The sequence below is a fragment of the Notamacropus eugenii genome, chromosome 4 (genome assembly GCF_028372415.1).
Source record: "Notamacropus eugenii isolate mMacEug1 chromosome 4, mMacEug1.pri_v2, whole genome shotgun sequence".
In the NCBI taxonomy this organism is placed as follows: domain Eukaryota; kingdom Metazoa; phylum Chordata; class Mammalia; order Diprotodontia; family Macropodidae; genus Notamacropus; species Notamacropus eugenii.
In genome coordinates, this window is record NC_092875.1 from 365913125 (window position 1) to 365936053 (window position 22929).

Below are 22929 nucleotides of genomic sequence, written 5' to 3' on the forward strand. Positions count from 1 at the left end.
CAAACCTCATTTGGATTATTGTTTTCAGTTCTCTGAGCCAAGGATTTTTTTGATTGTTTGATTGGTTTCTAAGTGAATTTGCAATTTATTAATCACAACAGCATCTATAAGCATTTGAAAAATACTAAAAACATATATTTGTGAAAAATTGACTCAGTCTGTGGAAAACATATTAGCTTCTGTATTATGCTGAGTTGCCTAAAGAGATGAACTCCTTGCAGTGTCTTTATCCTTCACAATTTGAGAACACCTGATTTCATAAGATCATAGATTTGGTGCTAGAAGAGACCTCCAAGATGATTTTAGTGACTTGCAGTATAGTATAGTAGAAAGAATACTGCACTTGAAACTAGGAGAGATCCAGGGTAAACCTAAGAACCTTAACACATATGTATAGTGTTTTGGTGCATTCTGCTTCCTCCTTCTCTTTTTTCTTTTGAAAATTTAATAGAGTTTTTTAAATTAATGACTTAATCATCAACAACATTTCAATATAAAAAGAATAAAAAAGATTTTATATAAACCCATGAACTTCTTAGTTTTTATAGTATGTATTAAATTTAATACAGTTGTAACAATTATCATGTGTATCCCCTCGTGAACAATTTTTTCTTCTATTTTGAAAACTATTTTTTTGATCTCTCTTTTAATAGTGCCTGTTACTCTAATTTACCTCTCCCATTGAAGCTGAGCCTCCCTACCTACCCCATTTTCAATCTACCTCTTTTTCCTAGTGTAGATTTTTTTGGAGACAGTTGGAGTTAAGCGACTTACTCAGGGTCACACAGCTAGTAGGTGTCTATGGCTAACTTTGAACCCAGGTGCACCTGACTCCAGGGCTGGTGCTCTATCTACTGTTCCATCTAGTTTCCGCCTCCTTCCCCCAGTGTAGATTTTTTAAAATTCTCCAAAGTTTTTATATTCTAAACCAATATTGACTTTGACTTCCATATCTCTCAGCTTGGCATGCTAATCAGACAATCAGTAAAATTGTTTGGGGCTTCCTTGTGGCAACTGTCAGTTAGATTTTACGCAGGTGACAGTTAAGGTCATCTTTGTTGGTTTTTTTCCCCTGTCTTCTCCCCCCATCCTTTGGGAGCGTCAATAGATCATTAGAATAGGTCAGGTTTAAGCTGTTGTATATGGTGTTATCTCATTGTTATCTTTTCTTCTGATGTATAATTTTGCATTTTTCTAATTAGTTAATCATTTGTTTAGACTTGGACAGTTGGTTTTGATTTGACTTTCATATCAATAATGGGTCATTGTTTTCCTTCCTTCCTTCCTCCCTCTCTCCCTCCCTCCCTCTCTTCCTTTATTCCTTTGCCATGTCCAGCTTGGACATCTAGAATACAATATTCGTTATATATGGGTTTATAAACTTTCATTCCAAACTGTCCCTCTTTCTTGGTTTCTGAGGCACTACTACTACTCTCAGTTCTCCTGATATTCTGATGGCACTGAAGATACATTATCAATAAATTGAATGATAATTTCCTGAATAATTAAATATCATTGTACTTACATATGAAGTTGCCAGTATGGCATATAACTATGTAGTTTACCTCTGCTATATGTATTTATTTTTTTATTTCCTTTTTCCACAGTGAAGAAGTCTGTAAACGAGGATTCACAGTTATTGTGGACATGCGTGGATCCAAATGGGACTCTATTAAGCCTCTCCTGAAGATTCTGCAAGAGTCCTTTCCTTGTTGTATTCATGTTGCACTGATAATCAAGCCAGACAACTTTTGGCAGAAACAAAGGACTAACTTTGGCAGTTCTAAATTTGAATTTGAGGTAATTTCTCTCGTAGCAAGGCTGGCCAAACTGATGATCACGGTTAATTGTATGGTGACTCCTTTTCGTCATTTAGTCAGAGAGTAGATTATTTTTTATAGGTCATTAAACTCGTGGTTTCTATCCCTAATGTACGTATTGAGGATGTTTCCTTAAATATTGCTTAACAGCCAATGGAGGATTGTGAAGAGAGAGTGAGAAAGGGAGATGGAACTGGGATATGGTACAACCATCCTGTGAATCAAACAATATGAAATTTTTATTAGAAAGAGAATACTTTTGCCTTTTTAATTACTTTGATAGAATCTTTGCACTCTACACAGAGTATTAACTGCATTTGGGTGAAAGGATTACCAAGTTATGCCTTTAGAGATGAGGGAGACCCAAAAAGAACACAGTGACTTGTTTCTTTGTAGTTAAAAATGAAAAAACAATGCTATGCCCCTTGCAGCTCCCAAGACTTTGACCCAAAGTGAATGGTAAGGAGGAGAGTGGTCTAGCATGTTTAGTTGCTTTAATTAGAAATCCTTTTCACACACATACAAAAGTGGTGGTTGTGGGGAGAAAGGGGTGGGAGTGAAGGGGAGGGTGTTCCTTTAATGATATGTAGTCTGAATTGAAGACCAGTCAAGGACATCTACTTAAAGGTGACGTAATCTTAGTTGACTTAACTGTGAGCCTCCTAAACCATGGAGTGAGTTCTAGTTCTTTATGGGCCAATATTCTTTTTCCACCCCATTTTCACCTCCTAACTTCTATAAGGTACTAACATCCTGTGAGGTAGTTTAATGAGGTGATAATGAGAATAAAGAATTCTACTCTTCTATGCATGTTTTTAATAGAACTTAATTGCTTGTATAAGCTTCATTTTTTTTCTTGGTAGATTTTTCCTGTGAACAGTTTTTGCCCAAACTTATGTCCAATGTAAGCGTTAAGTATAATTGTTGGCACATCTCTGCCCATACTCCTCCCCCACCTCCCCATTTTGTTTCTTTTTTATTGCTATTTCATCTTATAATTACCATATGGAGTCAGTATGGGATTAAGAAATTTAGCTTCACTAGCTCAAATGGAAGAAAAATGAAATCAGCTCTATGCTACCATGTTGTATGTGGCTTATACTTCTTAATGAAAGGATCGCCATTGAATGACATTTTACTAGATTTTAATGAAGAATTTCTCATCAAAAAAATTTAGACACTCCAAAGTAGTACATTTTGTTATATGTACTGCTGCCTTTTCCTACTGAAAGGGGAAAACAGTGATTTGAGTGTGTAATTCGTGCAAGTCGTAGCGGTATTCTACTGAGCCTGTCTCTGGACTTGTGAAGTCTCTACTAGTTTTTCCCTGACTGTATATGTATGTTGTCTCTCCTTTCTTAGATAGATTGTGCAGGTGATAGCCTCAAGGATTTTGCCTTCAGGAAGTTATTAAGTCCGTGCAAATGAATCTGGTTCCCTAGGGATGGGACTTAACCTGCAGCAACCTTGGGGGTACCAATGCTGGTTTAGGAGAAAGCCTCAGGATCTGGGTCTTTTTTCTAGTGCTGAGCTTTAACTTGCAAACTGATGCTAGGTCTTGTTTACTGGGCATTTGGAGGTAGGAGCAGAACCATGACCAGTCCCAGAATGACCTCATCTCAAACCTATTTGTATATTCTGGATACAACTAGTTTATCATATAAGTATAATTGACTAGTTTGCTTAGATAAGCTAATTCAGATGAACTAGGAAGGTAGTTCACATGAGTAAACTCGTTTCATTCGGCTGTGTTTTTAACTTATCTGCTTTTTCCTTTTCTTTTTCCTACTGCATCTCTTCTATAAAGCAGAAAAAATTTATCCTGTTTTATAACTAGCTAGGTTGACGTTAAGATCATAGATTTATTTCTTGTTTGTACTAATTGAGTAAGTCTTTCCATGTTTTTCCTCAGGTCAGAATATAGTACAGATTGTTAAGGCATATGGCCATTAAGGACCATAGATTTAGAGATGCATGGGAGCTTAGAGGTCATTAAGGTCAACCCTCCTTATTTTACAATTGAAGAGACTCTATGTGAGTAAAGTATTCTACCCCAAGACATGCAAACGTTAAGTAGCTGAGTCAAGTTGACCTCAGGTCCTCTGTTCTTCAGTTCAGCTCTCTTTAGCTTCACCAAGCTACCTAGTAAATTCATTCATTTTTTAAAAGGGAAGCAGATATTAGCATTCTTTGTGCTTTTGCCTTGGTGAAAGGAAAAGAGGAAGGGAATAAGCATTTATACAGCACCTACTGTGTGCCAGACACTGTGCTAAGCTAATCATTTCTGTCCCCTAGATACACAGTTTTTTCTAGTTTCAGCAGTTGTGTTATTGTCTTTAGCTGTTCACTCCTCGTCCTCTACAGGGTAGAGGAACAGGGAGCAGATGGACAGACTGTGAAGTTTGTTTCAGCCTGTTGCTGAAGGAGCAATAGACAACAAGTGCTGGAAATAATTCTGGAGAAGTACAAAGTTGGAGATTTGTTTTTTATGGGATCTACATATGCAGGGAACTTCAAAGGCCATTTATTACTACCCTGTCTTATTACAAATGAGGAAACTGAGTCCCTGTGATATTAAGTGACTTTGCCCGTATTCCTATAGTTCATAAGTGTCAAGTTCTCCAGCCAACCTCTAGAACCAGGCTTCTTTCCATCTTTCCACTGTAATTGTCACAGTTTTCAGGAGGGAGATAGATGGTTATAATAGCATAGTTTATAAAGGAGGGAGACTGAAGGTCAAGAAACCACTGAATTCTATTGCATCTGCCTTAGGCTTACATTTGGGAAACTCATGTTATGGTTAAATAGCCTCCAATCAGTTAATGTCAGTACTTCTCGGAAGGAAACTAATTGATTTCTAATCTGACTCCGATCAAAATATGTCAGAGTCCACAAATGGGATGTTCTCTCTAAACATTTACGTGACACTTTTATCAATTCACCCTCTTGCTGACCATGCTGCTTTTATTTTTATGGGGAAGGAACCAAGGTATGTCTTTTTTTTTCCTGTAAATAAATTACTTTCCTTAAGTTTTAAAATCCATGACAGAGCAACAGAAATAGCATTGAAATTACAATACATGAATATGAATTCTTTGTTTTCTCATACGTGCTTTTTTTTCCCTCTAAGACAAATATGGTCTCTTTAGAAGGCCTTACCAAAGTAGTTGATCCTTCTCAGCTAACACCTGAATTTGAGGGCTGCCTGGAATACAACCATGAAGAATGGATAGAAATCAGAGTGGCTTTTGAAGACTACATTAGCAATGCAACCCACATGCTATCTAGGCTGGAGGAACTTCAAGACATCCTAGCAAAGAAGGAGCTGCCTCAGGATTTGGAGGGGGCTCGGAACATGATTGAGGAACATTCTCAGCTGAAAAAGAAAGTGATCAAAGCCCCCATCGAGGACTTGGATTTGGAGGGGCAAAAACTACTCCAGCGGATACAGAGCAGCGATAGCTTTCCCAAAAAGAACTCTGGGTCAGGGAATGCAGACTTGCAGAATCTTCTACCCAAAGTGTCCACCATGTTGGATAGACTGCACTCAACACGGCAGCATCTGCATCAGATGTGGCATGTGAGGAAGCTAAAACTGGACCAGTGCTTTCAGCTGAGGCTGTTTGAACAGGATGCTGAGAAGGTAAAAGAGAGAAATAATACAAAATGTGAAGTGCAGGGAGTAAGGGTGAAGTGCCCTAGTTCTTCACGACCAGGGTTTAGTGAAATGAGAGGCAGAACAAAAACCAGGAAATGCTAGTCTGTACTAGTTCTATTTGTTAAAAATCCAGTAAGTTCCTATTTAGGGAATGTCACTTAACCACATTTTTCATTTTTATTCAAACTGTTATGAAAAGATACCTTAGAAATTTTGATTGAATAGTTACTGACAGTTTGGTTTTTAGAGTGCCATGTTGTAGGGTAGGACAGTGTACTGTTTTAATTATAGGAATGGATTATTTGTAGAATTATACTGCTGAAAGCAATTAAATGTGTTTACTGTTAATGATTAATATCCTCATAAGTGGTGATAGAACATTATTAAGTTTTCTGACAGAGGGACACTGTTACTGGAATTAATAAATCTTTTTAAAAATGGTTGTCTGGACAATATAAAAAATAAGTTCCCACAGTGTCATGTTTTATTCTTGTATTTTAGACTGAGCAGTTGTGTGAAAGTCAACCCTAGGCATTTGCTTGCTAATTCAACTGCAATGATATGTGAAAATAGAGCATTTATTTATAGAAATATGTTGTGAGCCCCAAACATGGGGTGAGTTAGTCACTCTTAATTTGTGTTCATTGAAATTTCTTCATGGATGAAGGGATATTTTGTAGTCTGGAGAAAAAAAGATATCTACATCTGTGAAACAAAGCAATTATTTGTCAGTAATGTAGACCACATGATATACAGTAGTGTTTTGAAAATATTTTACGTATGGATCATTTCTGGTTTTGTTTTTTTTTTTAAAGTAGTACCTTCCTTCTCTGCTTATGGGAAAAACAGATCACCAACTCTGAGACTATGGTTCAAGTCTGGCCAACTGTTAATTGATATTCATTTCCCAGTCCCCATAACTGTTCCCTGGAGTATAATGATCCTTCCTCTGTAAATGACAGCTTTTCCTCAGGAGTGTCTGGATGGAACTCCCATGGAAGGTATCATCTTTGTTTCCAAAATTCCTCTTTTAAGGAGGAGCCTAATTCCAGTGACCTAGCCACATACTGAAACCCATTCAAAAACTAAAATTTCTTTATTATTCGGTTACTTTATCTCAGGAATAATGAGGTAAAGCTGAGGAGAGGTTTAGTGGGAGGAACATTGCACGGGGTAAGCTTTGGATTCTAGACCTGGCCTTATCACTTTTCATTTTTGTAACCTTGAAAAGCTAATTAAACTTTTCTTGATCTCAATTTTATCCTCTACAAATTGTGGAGATTGGATTAGCTGATCTATAATATTTCCCTCATCTCTCAAGTTGTCTGATATGTAGCTCACAGTGATTGACTTATGCTGCCCTTGTCTTTTATGATATGTTTTCTCAATAGAATTTAATCCTCTGAAGCCAAATACTCCACTCTATGAGAATTGTAGGCCATTCATATTAGCCTGGTACTACCATATCTAATGTGATTCCACTGTGTTTTGCAGAGTGATCTTGAGGCTTGTTTTTTTTTTCCCTTCTGGTAGATGTTTGACTGGATCACACACAACAAAGGCCTGTTCTTAAACAGCTACACTGAGATTGGAACAAGTCATCCACATGCTATGGAGCTTCAAACACAGCACAATCACTTTGCCATGAATTGTATGGTAAGATATTCTCAGATAGTTTTATATCTTAAGGGTGATGGTGTCCTGGACCTGTGAGAAAGAACATTGTGCTTTCAGGAGGCACTTAAGCAGAACCGTCTCCAGACAACGAGTAGGAAGAAATGTTATGTTATACCATCTTTAGAATGGCTTTTTTGAATGTAAGAGCCTTTTCTGAAATATGGCTTGTTTCCCCAGCTTTCAGTTTAACTAAGTAGCTCTTTTAAGATTAAAAAGAAAAAAAAAAAGAATAGGCGAGGAAGAAATAGTAAACTGATCAAATTAAAACTAAAGATTTTTCCACCTCAAAATAGTCAGTTCTCAAGCCATGGTTTTAAGCCATCCTGACAACACCCTGGAGCCTACAGCAAAGCATTGTAATGATCTACAAAGCAGACAGAGATTTGCACAAATATATATTATGCCTGGCAGATGGTATTGAGATGAGAGCCAAGTCATTGTGGTGTCATTCACATCCAACATCATGGTCACCTGAGGGGAAGACCCTAAAAATATGAATTCATTTAGGCCTCTACTGAGGGATTCCATTCTAGGTTTCTGGTCAATATCTTGAGCCATCTGGGTACTTAGAGGTGGAACTCATGGATGTAGCCTTGATATGATGATTTTTGTGGGCCTCACAGATGACAGTGGAGTCATCCTGGAACTAGAGTGGGCTAGATCTCGGGCTCCATCCATGAATGACAGTCTAGTGTCATAGAAACCCCTTCTCAGAATGTTTCAAAATGAATACAATAATATATATAGAAATACAAATAAACCAAATTCATAGACCTTTAGGTTAAGAATCTCTGAATTAGAGCAATTAATTAGTCTAGTAGATTGACTGTAGTTGAATCACTCAGAGACAAGTTTGAGATCAAACCCCTTGTTGGGTGTTTTGGATGACTCATTGTCCAAAAATTCATTTTACATCAGCAATATTCACCTGAGCAACAAGATGTCTTGAACCTGGGGAATATTCGTATGACCATCAGAGTGTTGAATCACAAAAAAACCATGAATAGCTTTTCAGAAATAGCCCTACAGTTAAGTAGGCTAAACTTGAAACTGTTTTTGAGGGAGGATGTGGTCATTTCTTGAATACCTAAGCTGCTAGGAGTTTTCCATTGAAAGCTAAGAATTTCTAGATATTTCTTAGAAGCAATTCTAATAAAAAGTATATTTGACAGTAGAGAAATTTTCTTGTAGAAGAGGAGAAATTAGCCACATTGAGGCCAATCTTCAACACCTGAACTGAAGCATAGAATTGAAGCAATATAAAGATATGGCCTTTGGTGGCTTCCCAGTTAAATTTTAGTTGGATAAGATGACTAGAGTTTGGATAGAATAAAGGATTTGCTAAATTAGCAGAAGGATGAAGTTGTATTGTAAATGCCAGCTGGCAGTCAGCTCTTAACTTTACATCCAAAATGAAGGAGAGGACTCAAATTGTCTGCTCAGATTTCTTTTGAGGAAAAAAAAGCGGGAGGGAAGTGGAAGAAAAATCATAAAAATTTTATTAAACACCTACTATGTGCAGGCATAGGCATACACACACACATATATATATACACATATACATATATATAGATACACATATACATATATACATATACATATTAAGAACTGGGGATATAAGGTCAAAAGTAGGACAAACTCTACCCTCTCGGTTCTGATATTCTTTTGGAGTAAAGGCATATGAATATATGTATATACTGAATGTATTCAAAATAAATAAGTATTTTGGGGAAGGAGGGTACTACCATCTGTGAGGATCAGGAAAGACTTCATATAGTAGGTGGTACTTGAACAGTATCTTGAAAGAAACCAGGAATTCCAAGAGGTAGAGATGAGGAAGAAATGCATTCTAGGCATGAGAGAAAGCCAGTGGAACAAAGCCCCAAGATAGAAAGTAATATGTGAGGAGGCAGCGCGATGGACACTGAATTTGGAGTCTGAGGACCTGGATTTAGATCCCCACTGGATCACTTAATACCTACATGACTTTAGGCCTCTTTGGACCTCAGTTTCTAAATCTGTAAAATGAGAGGATGGAACTAGATGACCTTTAAGATCCTTTCACCCCTAAACCTTTTATCCTACATTCTAAGGTAAAGAGATAGCGATTTCCTTTCCTTTGCTTTTTTTTATATGAGACAAGTTCTGAATGTGAAGCTCCTTCTAATTTGAATGTTTCTTTTCCTATAAGACTTGTTACCTGAAAATGACTTAAGCTACCTGTGGATATTTGTCCCCAGAGGTCGTTGTAAAGAACTGCCTGGGACTTTGAAAAGTTATACTTATGTTTGATTATCTTGTTTTCAAAGACCTGACAGTCAATGCCCATTAAAGATGGAAGATCTTCTTTTTTAAGAAATAGGGTAGGATTTGTGGTTTGGGGGTGAAGAATTGAGTCTGTAGATGAAAGGAATAAATGACACAAGGACTAATGTTTTTCCTTCCCTAAATACGTTGACCCCTCTTCACAGGCTGCATGAATTGTTCCCTTTGGTAGTAAGGTAGATGGGAAATGTCATTGGTTTGGCAGAGTGCCCTCTCGAAGGCAGAAGGACATCTCATCTTAGGAAAAGCACCATTTGAGCACACACTACATAGGATTTAACAATGGAGCTGAAGGTGGATCAATCTGCAATGGTCCTGAAGAGAAAGCTTCAGAAAAGAACTGTATCCATTCTGGTTCCACATTCTGAAAGTTGCCTGGTCATTTGATCAATTAAATGTCTGTCTTGTCCAGTCTCTCTTCTTCCAAGGGTTGGAATTTAACACCTTTCATTATTTACAAGAAAATAATTAAAATTAGGAAGATGAAGATAGAATTGTTGTTGTATTTAGAGTTTTTGGCTAGGAGTGCCCAGGTTTTCCCAGCTGCCTAATGATGCCAATGGGATTAGGACTGAGAAGGAGGCCCTTATGACTCAGAGCACTTCATTCCCTCAATGTTCCTTCTGTTCTGGGACTTGACAGACCTGAGTCCAGCTATGCCAGTCCTTCTCAGAAAAGCATAGCAGTTTGTGGTTTGGCTGTTTGTTAAGTTTCAGTCTTCGTATCAGATTTATCTCCAGGGAAATTCCTATAGGTCAGAAAGGAACTGTAATTTTCCCTATTCTATCATTATGTAGCATAATGTTCCAATGTTAAGTCCCACTATCCATTGTAGATGCTCCAATAAATTGTTTAAATCTCTTGTCCTGAAAGAGAATAGCTCTCCCCCAACCTCTTTCTGCTCCTCTCAAAATGTCCTCATGAATAGGGTTCCCTCTTTGTCTGTGGCTTTCCAGAAATTCTGCTCAAGGCAAGAAGGGATGAGCTGATAGCTAGCCTAAGGCTGCTTTTATAGTCTTATCATAAATTCCAGATGCCATAAATACATGCATTAAACTTGTTTCCCTCTTAGGCTTATTTGACCTGCCTTCAGCTCCTTTCCATCAGTTTCTCACTTGACCATGCCTCTTTCCAATATTATTGAGGAACACCACTGGATTCACAGAAATAGTGTCCAGAAGAAATGTCATGCTTTTCTTTGATATTTTGTTCCTATCGAGGATTGTAAGGTAGTGCAGTGAAAATGGTGGACTTTTTTTTCTCATATATACCATGGCTACTTCCAGGAGAACCGCACAACCAGCTTGGGTTTAGAATTGCTCTGTTCTCTTTTGCTTTTCTTTCCCCTATGATCTACATATTCTGTTCACACAATTATAGATAATAAGATGGCAGTTTTTGAGAGGTTAAATGACTTGCCTACAATTTGAGGTAGAATTTGAATCCGGCTTTTCTGACTGCAGGTCCAATATTCTGTCCACTAAATGGACATGCAGGGAACCAGATTAAAATGTAATCAAGAAATATTTAACAAAATAAGTTAAAATACAATAGAATATAGACCATGTAAATAAGTGTTTTTCTAAGTCAGTATGTGGCCCATATAGCCCCTGTTTCTATTTGAACTTGACACCACTGCATTATGCTGCACGCTGCTTCTCATGTATGCAGTAAATGTCTACGAATTGATTCTGTAAACATTGGGGAGCTAGTGAAGGTTTTAGAGTAAGAAGTGATATAATCATACCTTGTTGAGCATTACCTTTCCATTTAAGGGAGGAAAAGGGAAAATGAATAGGGATGCGCATCTTTCTGGATCATTAAGGACTTGTTCTGAGACATTTAGGAACTTTATTAAATATTGATAGAAACCATAACTAGATAGTGCCCCAGAAAAGCTATAACATTTGGATACTGTGAAGGGCATAGTATCAAACTAGTGGCCTGTCATTATTTTATCTTGTGTCTTTTGCCAGTTAAGCATTTATTTGCCTTTTGAACTTTAACAAAATTAATCATTTGCAGAGTGCTGGCTAGGACGAAGATAAGGTCTTTGCCCCCTTTTCCTTTGTCTCAATATAACACTTGCAATCTAAATTTGGCAATCTAAATTTGATCCCCTCATGATTAGGATGGCTACGTGACTTGACAGTGGCAAATTAATTTTTTTATGCTGGATAGTCTCTGTACTGTGCAAAAACAGAAAAAAAATTTCCATTATTATTAGTTATTTGCATGGGCATCTCACTAAAGTATTAAATAGTCTTGGCAAAGGATATGAGAAGTGTTTATTTAATAGGGTAATCAAGCTTAAATTGGAGAGGGCAGAGTAAAGAAATATGGACTGCATGTTCTGTTCACACAATTGTAAATATGTGTGTCTATTATTAAGAATTCAGATCTTCCCATTATATAGATGTACATATACCTATAGTGATCCTCAAAATGTTATAAGACAAAATTATTCTCTATGTATTTGTGTTTTTCCTTTACTCATATTTTATGGTCTGTGTCTGAAAGAATATATTTTCTGAAATGCTTGAAAAGAAAGGCATACCACCTAACTATCTGTGTGAATATAAGCCTTGAAGGGAAAGGGTAGGGTTACTTACTGAACTTTCTTGTAGTAGGCAATTAATGCTTCCCAAAACGTCAGCCTCCTCAGTTTACCCATATTTATGTTAATTTAAAAAAAAACAAAGCTGGTATGAATAAAAATACACATGGGTAAATGCTTCTCTCCCCTACTCCCCCCTTCTCCCCTGCTCAGTACTTGCAGGAAACTGGTCTGGGCTTGACTCAGACTAATATTAAGGGTGCAAAGAATGCCAACAGAGTGAGCTTTAGGAAAAAATATTATCGATTTCATCTTGTAGTGTCCCTGGATTACATAGACTTGGGACAGCTCTAGAGTGTGGGTTTATTCTGTTATAAACAAAGAAATTATATGTCACTAAATGCGAACCACAATGAAGAGTGGCCCTTGGGTAAGGAGAGTTGAGATAAAATTTTCGGAACATTCAGTCCTTGTAGCTGCTTTTTAGAAAATCATCTTGCTGTTATGCTAACTCAGACTTGACTTTCCTAGGAGTCTTTTACCTTAGCTATTCCCAAGAGGTACATTTACTCTATCAAACATTCTGATAGCTCTAGGAATGCTGCTTTCTTAATTAAAAAAAAAATCTCTCATTTGTTATCCTTCCTCTGCAAATCAGATTTTTTTATTTTTAGAAAAATCAAAGGAAAATTAAGTATATAAACTGCTAAACTGAGTGACTAGGAGAGAAGCACCTCACAGTGTGAGTTTAGAAAGACTTCCACTGTAGCCCAGGTACCTTTTCCCATCTTCTCCATTCTTCTCTTACAAAAAAAAAAATCAGAAACTTAGCTCTTTTCCTCTCCCTTCCTATCTCTATACTACGAATGCAATACCCTTTTCCTCCTTTTGAGATGAAGACAGAATCCACAAATTTCTCATTTTATGCCCTGGAGGATATCATGGTGCAATCAAAAGAAAACTGGGTGTGGGTGTGGAGTCACATTCATTTTCTGCTCATGAAACATGATCTGGGTGACCATGAACAACTGACTTAACCTCACTGGGCTTCAGTTTCTTTATCTGTAAAATGAGTAAGTGGCACTAGATGATATTTATTCACTTAACAAGCATTCAACACCTTTTACGTACCAAATACTGAGAGTCACTGAGGCTTCACTGACAAACATGAAACAGTGTGATGATCCTTTCCAGCTTTAAATCTACGCACTGCTGCATAGGAGGAAAAATCTTATCACAGCAGTAGTCAAATTGACAAGCTTGAAGTTTCATGGTGGCATAGGATTATGTTATGACCAAACACATATCCTACTTTTCTACCTATTTCTTAGAATCTCTTGGCAATCTTCCATGTACTTAATAGCAATGAAAAAGTAAATCAATTTAGTGTAGTTAGTGCCCTATCCCAGTGCCTAAGTAACTCAGTATTATCTTAGATAAATATTCGTCAGCTAAAATTCTCAAAATACAAGACAACATACTAAGACAGCAACTTTTCCTTGAAATTCCACAGTCTTTCAAAACAGATATTGAAAGCAAGTCTAATTCCCCCAATTCTAACTTAAGAATAGCAAGGCAAAACGTGTGTGTGTGTGTGTGTGTGTGTGTGTGTGTGTGTAAATAAAACAGAGAGGATAATTGGAAGGAAGAAAGGAAAAATGAAAGAAAAGTTAGAAAAGAAAGAACGTAGCAAGGAGGGAAAGGAAGTAAGAAAAGAAAGAAAATAAGAAAAGAGGGAAGGAGAGAAGAAGGAAGAAAATATTTGCTTTGTTCTAGCGCTGTGCCCAAGGGCTTTACAAATATTATCTTATTTGCTTCCCTCAATAATGTGGGATTTCGGTGCTATTTTTATGCTCATTTTAAGAGGAAACACACAAAAGTAAAGTGAGTTGCCCAGGATCACACAGCTAGTACATATCCGAGGCCAGATTTGTATCCAGGACTTTCTGACTCTAGACCTTAGGGGTGTCATTCACTGTGCCACTCAGCTAGGCAGGATACAATTTTTTTTACACATCATTGCGTATAAGCTCTTTGAAGGCAGGCACTATTTAAATTTTGTCTTTGTCATTTTTGCCTCATAGCAGCACTACATACATAGTGAGTGCTTTATAAATGTTAGTAGAATTGAATTATAACTACCACATCCTTGTTTATGAGTCAACTTTGAAGTTATTTATGAGGTTTGTTCCATGTCCCCTGTATTGTGTTAGGTGTTAAGACATATATTAAATAGAGGTAATAAAGGAGGTCATTTATTTAAGGAGATGAAATTAATACACAGGAAACAATGTGATCAAATTAAATGCTAAATGACAAGGTGCCCATGGAGTTAAGGAGAGGGAGTGGTCAATATGAACAGTTCTCATGAATGGGGCACAGCATGTGCATAATATATCGTTATAAATTCTAGAAATGTTTCTCTCCTTTTCTAAACCATCTGTTAGACATACCCTTTGAAAGAAGAGTAATGTATATGGCAGTTTTGTTATCTCTTGACTTAAAGTATGAAAAATAAACAAAATAAAGAGCCCTAGTAGAAGGTACTTGTGAGACTTAAGCATTTAGAAATCTATGTTAATGAATTTTAAAAGTAATAGAACCAGTTCATGGGTGGCTTAATTTTATTTGCCCTACTATCAGAATTAATGACATTAATAGATTGAATGATTCCAAATGCTTTTCTAAATATATGTCTAGTTCAGATATGGAAACTATTAAAAAATTAAATAATCTTAAATACTTGAGTATATTCATGATCTCTGCTAATGTGGTAGATATTCCCTTCTAAACCTGCAGATTGTAACCCTTCTTTACCCTGTGTGATTCTTATAAATGGTCACTCATGAATCCTCCTTGAAGAATCTCCCCTAGTTTTCTATCATTCTTTGCTTCTATTGGTCCCTCCCTCAGCTTTGGGATCTGTTTTCCCTCACTCTTACCACATGACTGACCCCCTTCTCTTCTGATCATGTATTGATGGATACATTTATTAAAGCACCTACTGTGCTCGAGGCATGGTGCTAGTACTTGGGATATCAAGACAAAAGTAACTGACACAATCCCTGCCTTGAGTTACTTACATTCATTCAGTCAGGAAGAATGATGGTCTCTTCTGTTCTCCTTGCAAGCAAGTATTCTTTAAAAATATATTACAGCCCACTATGCTTCTCTACATTGCCCTTGGGTCACCTTCATTTTTAATTCTTCAGAGATTATGGTGTTCCATGCTTCATAGACATTTGGTTTCATCAGCAGAAAATTAGTATTAAAGAATTTTCTTAACTTCTTAAAATTCATATTTATATTCAGGCATTCTTAACGTGGACACTTGAGGGTATCTAGGATTTTTTAAAAATTTGATAATTGTATTTTAACACAATTTATTTTCCTTGTGAGCCTATGTATTTCATTATATGCATTTAAAAATTCTGCTGAGATGTCCATCAGCTTCACCAGACTGCCAAAGGGGCCTTGAACCAAAAACAGCTTTTAACTTTTGCCCTGCTTTTTTTTTACTTGTTTTGTTCCCTCCCCACCTCAACCTCACATTCTGGCAGTAAACCTACTTGAACCCTAGGACAGATATTCTAACAATAAACTTAAAATTGGGGGGAGAAAAAGGATTTTTAATATTTTTTGACTCAATTTTGTATCTTGGGAGAAAATAGTTCTCTTTCTCAGAACACATTCTCTCCATCCCAATGAAGCTTCTTAGGCTTGCCCAGAACAGAGAGCTTGTATGACAACAAATAGCCTTTGGTTGCTAAGTAAAGATTTTCAGTTTCTGGGTTCTCGTTAGAATCTGAAACATCAGGTTTCTTCAGCTCTGTGGGACTACTTGTCAGTAGGCTTGCCATCTGGACGGTATTCAGTACTCAAGGCCAAAGAGTGAGTAATATTATATTTATATGTGCACATATGTGTGTATGATTGCTGTCTGCTTAACAATTATGCCTTTTAGCCCAGCTGATTTTTAATTTTACAGTTTTAAATATAGAAATTAATGGCAATATTTTGTGGAAATCCAGACAGAAAATAATGTATACCAGGTGATTCTCCTATTATACATCCAGTACTTGGATGAGTAGGTTGGGTTTGGGGGGAAACCATCTGGATTTGTTAGAAAGAAGTGCCTTTTGTTTGTCCTGTTCTAATGGATCCTATTTTCCCCCCCTTCTGTAGAATGTGTATGTAAACATCAACCGCATCATGTCAGTAGCAAACCGTTTGGTAGAGTCTGGCCATTATGCCTCTCAGCAGATTAAGCAGATTGCCAATCAGCTGGAGCAAGAGTGGAAGGCTTTTGCTGCAGCCTTAGATGAACGAAGCACCTTACTGGATATGTCCTCCATCTTTCACCAGAAGGCTGAAAAGGTCAGTGCTTGGGTACACTTGAAGTACCCACACCATGAGTGTTTTATAGTCTCTTTCACAAATTTTAGCTCAAAACACACAGTAATGTGGCCACCCCTCTGAAGAGACAACCATGCTGAGAATTGTTGTGGGAATTAATATAAAGAGCACGTTATTCAGCTCAGAAGCCCTGGGTTCAGGTCTTGATGTCCCCTACTCACTGACTCTGTGACCTTCGGCAAACTGCTTAAATTCCCTGAGCCTTATTTTCCTCCTCTGCAAAATGGGTTAGTAAAAATGATGCCTGCTTTGTGTGCCTTGTGGGGTTTCTTGATTAACGTGAAGTAACTTGTAAGCTTAAAACTTTACATAGATATAAGCTCATTTTTATTGCATTTGTATGAGATATGCGCCCTAAATTGTTTCATTTCTTATTTGTTCTTGGATATCTTTATTATGACTATAAATTGAGTTTTATATGTGGTTTACAGGTTTTTTTGCAAATATATCTGGTTTAAAGAAAACTAATTGGGTGGGGAGGGAATTAATTTAAAATTTTTTTTTAAAAGATTCTCCCCTCTCCTCCACATTCCCGTGTTCATGTTACCAGAAACAATAAATGAATGTGACGATGGGATGAGTCAGACTTTATACATGGATGACGAAGTGGATCTACTTATTATATGGAGCCTGAAACCCTTGGTTCAAGTTTCAGATTTCCCCCCACCTGAGGAACCATGGGATCACTGTTCTATCTATAAAGTAGTCATAATGATACCTACTTCATTGATATGTCTGGCTCAAAAGAGAATGATGTATGGAAGGGGAAAGATAAATTTGAGTTATTATTTTCAAATGTGAAGTGTCATCTCAGAGGTATGGCGCTCTTACTAACGAATGTGGTAAGGTACACAATAAGCTAATTTACTTTTCTAAGAAGAAATTTTCAGATTTCTTGTTCAGAAATAATCTTGGGGAGAAAGGAAGGGAAAAAGCCCAGCTATAAAAGGAATCACTACTCTGATTGACTCCCAAGACAGAAGTGTAATCTGATATTATTCTTTGTAAAAGCATGCTGAAGTCAATAGAAGTAAGAAAAAGGCCTGAGCTTGCATGAGGTTTCAGCAAGACAGTAAATGAGATGTTGCACAAGAAACTAATTAGCAGTGATCTCACTTATCACAGTTCAAGTAAAAAGCTGGAAAGAAGATTGACTATTACTTAGGGCAGAAGGACGCACAGCAGCTTGCATGAAAAAGCTGTGAGGGGGAATTCTTTACTTTTACTAGTTACAGCTATTTCTTAGCAGCAGAATAAACAAATGAAAAGAACATAATTGCTTCCACAGTAATGGACACTTAAGATTGCACAGTGGGAACCAATCAAAATGTAAGATGATCTACATAGACCTGAGGAGTTCAGACAGAATTGGAAAATATTCTAAACAGGACATAGGTTTAGTAGAATTTTTAAAAAATTATTTGCAGGTTTTCATATAATGACAAATAAAACTAGAGAGGTTAATATGTGTTCACTTCTGTTTTGGGATAATACAGAAATTTACCCATACAGGATGAATTTTATTTTGATAAAATGGGTAACACTAATTTGTGTTTTGAGAAAAAGAAGCCTTCCAAAAAGAAAAAAAAAAGCGCAGTGAAATAAATGAGTTAATACAGAGCAGAGGTAGCATGGGAGTTTGACTAAAAAATGCTAGTTTAAAGGGTCATTGCAAATGAAGTACCTAGAATGGAAACCAAATAAATGTGTGGATGAATTGTGTATAGATGATATGACTTCATTTGCTGAACACAGGACTGGTACTAGGGGCATGATTGAATATTGGAATAAGAGTGGCGTGATTGGGGTGACAGTAATTGATGGTTACTTTTTAATTGCTTCTATTTTCATTGTGAAGGACAAGGAAGTTTGGAGTGGAAAGGACAAACAAAAGTGACTATTGGGAGGCTGCTAGTAGTAAGTAAGGGGGGAGAGTAAGAGCACTGACTTGCTCTTGTGGAGCTTAAATTCCTTTTGTATTTTTGTTTTCAGTAACTTAAGCCCTTAATATTGCTTACTGAAGAATTAATTGATTGAAATATAATGACAGAGCCATTAAGGCTACATAAAAAATAGGTCATGCCCAACTAAATTTATTTGGTTAATTGATGGAGTTACTGAATTGGGAGTTCGCAGGAGTATTGTTGTTTTAGCTTACCTAGATTTTAGCAAAGTATTTGATAGTCTCTTAGATGGTTCTCGTGGAAAAGATAGATGGTTGGTGTAAAGAAAATCTTCCTAATGATTAGAACTTTACAGAAGTAGAATGGATTTCCTGGGAAGTTGGTGGGCTCTCCCTCATCAGAAGTCTTTAAGAAAAGATACTAGATGGTCATTTCTTAGACGTGTTATACAGAGATTCTTTTTCAAGTAATAGTTTGACTACATTAATGTTTGGCTCCCTTCCTACTCTGTAATTCTTTAAATACTAAGTAGAATTTCAGAAAGTATTTGTGAAGTTCTTATGAGTGACAGAAGCTCTATGATGCTCTAAGTGCTTTTTCATTTGCAGTAAGGCAGACAGTGAAATAAGTTTGTTCTCTGTTTTGTATTTAAGTTTAAGCTATGTTCATAGGCCTAATAAATGAACAAACAGTATTCAAGTTACAGGTTAAGATTTTCTATTGTTAACATTTATCATGGGTCCTCTTGGTGGCAATTCAGATCTTTTGATAGATGGGTCAAAGAATAAGTCATAGAAATGATTACGACTATGTAAAAGAATTAAAAAATTACCATAACAGTCCTCAAAGAAAAAAATATTTTTCTGAAAGCATATATTAAAAAAAACCCATGGTCATCTACTTGAGTATGGAATTAAAAGAATTAGAACATCAACAAATCAGATATCAAAAAAGCACAAAAGAGAGCATTATAAAAGTCAGAGGAGAATGAGATGAAATGAAAAACAAAGTATAAAAACATTCATCAGAAATAACAGGTAATTTTTTTTTATTTCAACACACTTGGTGAACTTTTAACTTATCTCAAAACAAAATCTGCCCCCAAAGAAGAAGAAAACGAATCTTTCAAAATTAATTTAAATCTCATTGGGAAAATATGGGACACAAATATGCTGCCTTCTTGGTTACAAGTGTGACATAACTGCCTCCAGAAGCTTATATAATATAATACATTAAGAAAGTATTGTGTTCTGCTTCAAGTACTGGTAATGGATCTGCTGTTTTCTACCCTTATTAGCCAAATTCAGTTCTGGGTTCCATGTTCCAGGAAGGGCATTGATAAGCTGGAGCATGACTAGTAAGGGCATCTGGATTGTGCAATCAGATGTTTATCTTCAAAGAGAAAATGAAGGGAGGGAGTTGAAAGCAGAAAACATGACTATTTTGTGCTGCTTGACTCTAGAGGGCAGAATTAGGAGCATGTGTGGAAGTTGCAAAGAAGCAAATAGTTTGTTTTAAGGAAAACCTGCCCAAAGTTAGAGCTGTCTTGAAGTGGAATGGGGGCTGCTTTGGGAAACAAGTCTTAAATCAAAGTCTGTTGATTTGTGATTACTTGTCAGATAGGTTGCACAGGTTATTTGCCTATAAAAGTTGGACTAGAGCTGATGCTCCTTACATTTCTGAGATTCTGTTATGTGGTAAAGCTACAGGCATTTATTAAGTGCCTTCTGTATGCCAGGTATATTGCTTAGTGCTGTGGGTATGAAGACAAAAACAAAATAGTTCCTGAACTCCAAGAGCTTATGTTGTAAGAAGGGAAACAGCATGTAAGGTACATATAATATGTGAAATACATAAAAATATAGATAGATGATACTTTAAAGGGATAGAGATTACTAGGTAAGGGAACCAGAAAAGACCCCCTGCAGACGCTGGTGCTTGTCCTGAGCCTTGGAATAAACTAAGGATGTCATGTGGAGGAGATAAAGAAAGTATTCCAGGTAAGGGAGGTTCAATGGCAAAAAGATAGGGATGGCACACCATGTGTGAGAAACAGGAAGTAGAGCAATGTGGCTACACCAGAGGGTATGTGGAAGGGAGTCGTATGTAAGAAGAACGAGAAAGTTGGAAAGAGGCCATATTGGAAAGAGCTTTTAAATACTAAGTGGAAGCCTTTCTGTTTCATTCTAGATGTAATGGAGAAATCATCAGTTTGTGGAGTTAGGGAGTGTAATAGTTAGATGGGCACACTGGGAAAATCACACTGGCACTTGGGTGGATGATGGATTGGAGAGGGGACACTCTTAAGGGAGGGTGAAAATTAGGAGGCTGTTGCAGTGGTCCAAGCAACAGGTGATAGTGTCTGGACAAGGTGGTAGTTTTGTGAATGGAGAGAAGGGGGCATTTATGAGTAAAGCAAAGACAGAAAGGAAAAGATTTGACAACTGATTAGATGTATGGAGTGAATGAGGAGGGATGGAGGATGACATAGTCTTGGAATTTGAGGTCTAAGGGGTTTCATTAGACTTAATCTAACCCATGCCTGAGAGAAGAATCTCCATGAGAACCAACAGGAAGATGCCTCTTTTGAACTCCACCCATTTCTCCTTAGTTCTGTCCTCTGGGCCCAAGCACATGTCTGATCCCTCTTCTGAAGGACAGTTTTTCAAATGCTGGAAAGCGACTATTATGACCATTCTTCCCTCCATTGTTCTTTCTCCACGCTAAATATCACCAGGTCTTTCAGGTGAGGTGGATCTTCATATGGAATGAACTAGAAACAGTTCCCATTTTGATTACTCTCTTTTAGATCAAAGTTTCTTAAACTATGGGTTGCAACCCCATATGGAGTCACAAAAAAATTGGTGACAGTGGAAGGTTTTTGAACTCAACAATGACCAAAAATGAATGAAAAAATCAAATGCATAATGAATCTGAGGTGTTTCTGACAGTGCTTGCCCACATTGCATTGTGCAACTTCACTGTAGTCTTGGTTCTGAACACAAAGCATGCATGCTTTGCCCTGTGCATGCTCTCAGGCCACGCAACCTCAGTTAATACCGAAACTCAGAAGGAGTCATGAGGGGAAAAAATTTAAGAAGCCCTATTCTACATATTCTCTAGGCAGTTAGTGGATAGAATGTGGGGCCTGGAGTCAGGAAGATTCATCTTCCTGTGTTCAAATCTGGCCTCAGACACTAGCTGTATAACACTGGGCATGTCACTTAACCTTGTTTACCTCAGTTTTCCATATCTATAAAATGAGCTGGAGAAGGAAATGACAAATTATTCGAGTACCTTTGCCAAGAAAACCTAAATGAGGTCACAAAGAGCCAGACACAACTGAAACGATTGAACAACAAAAAAAGATATTCTCTAACTTATCAATGTTCTCCCTAAACTGGTTCTCAGAACTGAACATCATCATCCAAAAAAGACTAAAATGGAGAATGATTTTGTTTCCTACATAAGAGGACAACGTAGAAATAACAGGAAAGAAACAGAATATGTATCCAAAGATACATTTATGAGTTGATTTTGACCAGTAGTCTGTTGGACTGTCTAATTTAAATGGTGCAGGAGATGTGATTTTTATCATCTTGACGGAAACTTACTTTGCCACATATTAGGGAGATTCAGTCCCCATTTCATTTTATCCAAATGAAATTAATCATGTGTGCTAAGCACAAACTATTATCATACTTTCAGGCTGGGTGAGAGCAGAATTAGGTAGCTGTGGGTAGTAGTGAGGCAGAATAGACAGTAGGGAGCTTTATAGCTTGGTGGTCCTTAGCCTTCTAATAGATGGAGAGTGCTCATGAAAAGAAGCCTAATTAATCATTAAAGCTATATTTATCAATATTCCTTCATTCTAATTCATTTCTACAAATCTGGCTTCCTCATCTTATGTTCAAATGTAGTTTTGTAAAAAAACATTCCTTATTGTACTGATCAGCTTCCCCCAAGAACCTGCATTTTCTGAAATATGTTCATTTTGGGGATCATAAGGATTTGAACATAGTGTAGAACATGACTCATATTTTTAATTGAAATTAAACTAGATCTCCCAAGTCCTTTCAGTAAGTTACTGCACAGAGCCTGCCACTGCACTGAGAATCAGGAAAACTCTAATCTTATGAAAATTAATTAACTTTTCTGAGCCTCAGTTTCCTCATCTGTAAAATAAGGAAGTAGGAATAAATGAACCGAAATATCCTTTCCTTAAAGACTGCATTCCAGAAGCCCTGAATCTTATGCACCAATGAACTATTATCCACTCAGTGATAACCTAGAAAATTTACTTATTGTCTGACATAGCATATTTATTCTTCTCTAAATTGCTTGCCACAGAAATCAATTTGACAAAAATGTCGCAGAATGATATATTGATTCCTGTCATTCATAAAACAAGTTCAGAAATGTTATATGTTTGTGTACTAAAAACTTACTTTAATTGTTCTGTATACAATGGTATAACCTTTTCTGAAGAAGGGAAGTTAGTTTTGTTTTGGAGGTTTTGATCTTTAGCCAAAAACAATTAATTATGCTATGAATTTGATGGTTTACAAATGA

At 36.9% G+C, this 22929-nt stretch overlaps 1 protein-coding gene across 6 annotated transcripts in view; it reads left to right on the plus strand.

The window, feature by feature from the left end:
• Window positions 1-22929, plus strand: part of TRIO (trio Rho guanine nucleotide exchange factor) — a 509362-nt gene that overhangs the window by 219947 nt on the left and 266486 nt on the right. For all 6 annotated transcript variants that reach the window (XR_011966271.1, XM_072605443.1, XM_072605438.1 and 3 more), the window contains 4 exons: window positions 1608-1800; window positions 4951-5463; window positions 7012-7134; window positions 16223-16414. Coding sequence is in view for 5 of the 6 variants with exons in the window: in XM_072605443.1 (XP_072461544.1) it covers window positions 1608-1800; window positions 4951-5463; window positions 7012-7134; window positions 16223-16414 (1021 nt within the window). In the remaining variant the exon portion in view is untranslated. The remainder of the gene's footprint in view (window positions 1-1607; window positions 1801-4950; window positions 5464-7011; window positions 7135-16222; window positions 16415-22929) is intronic.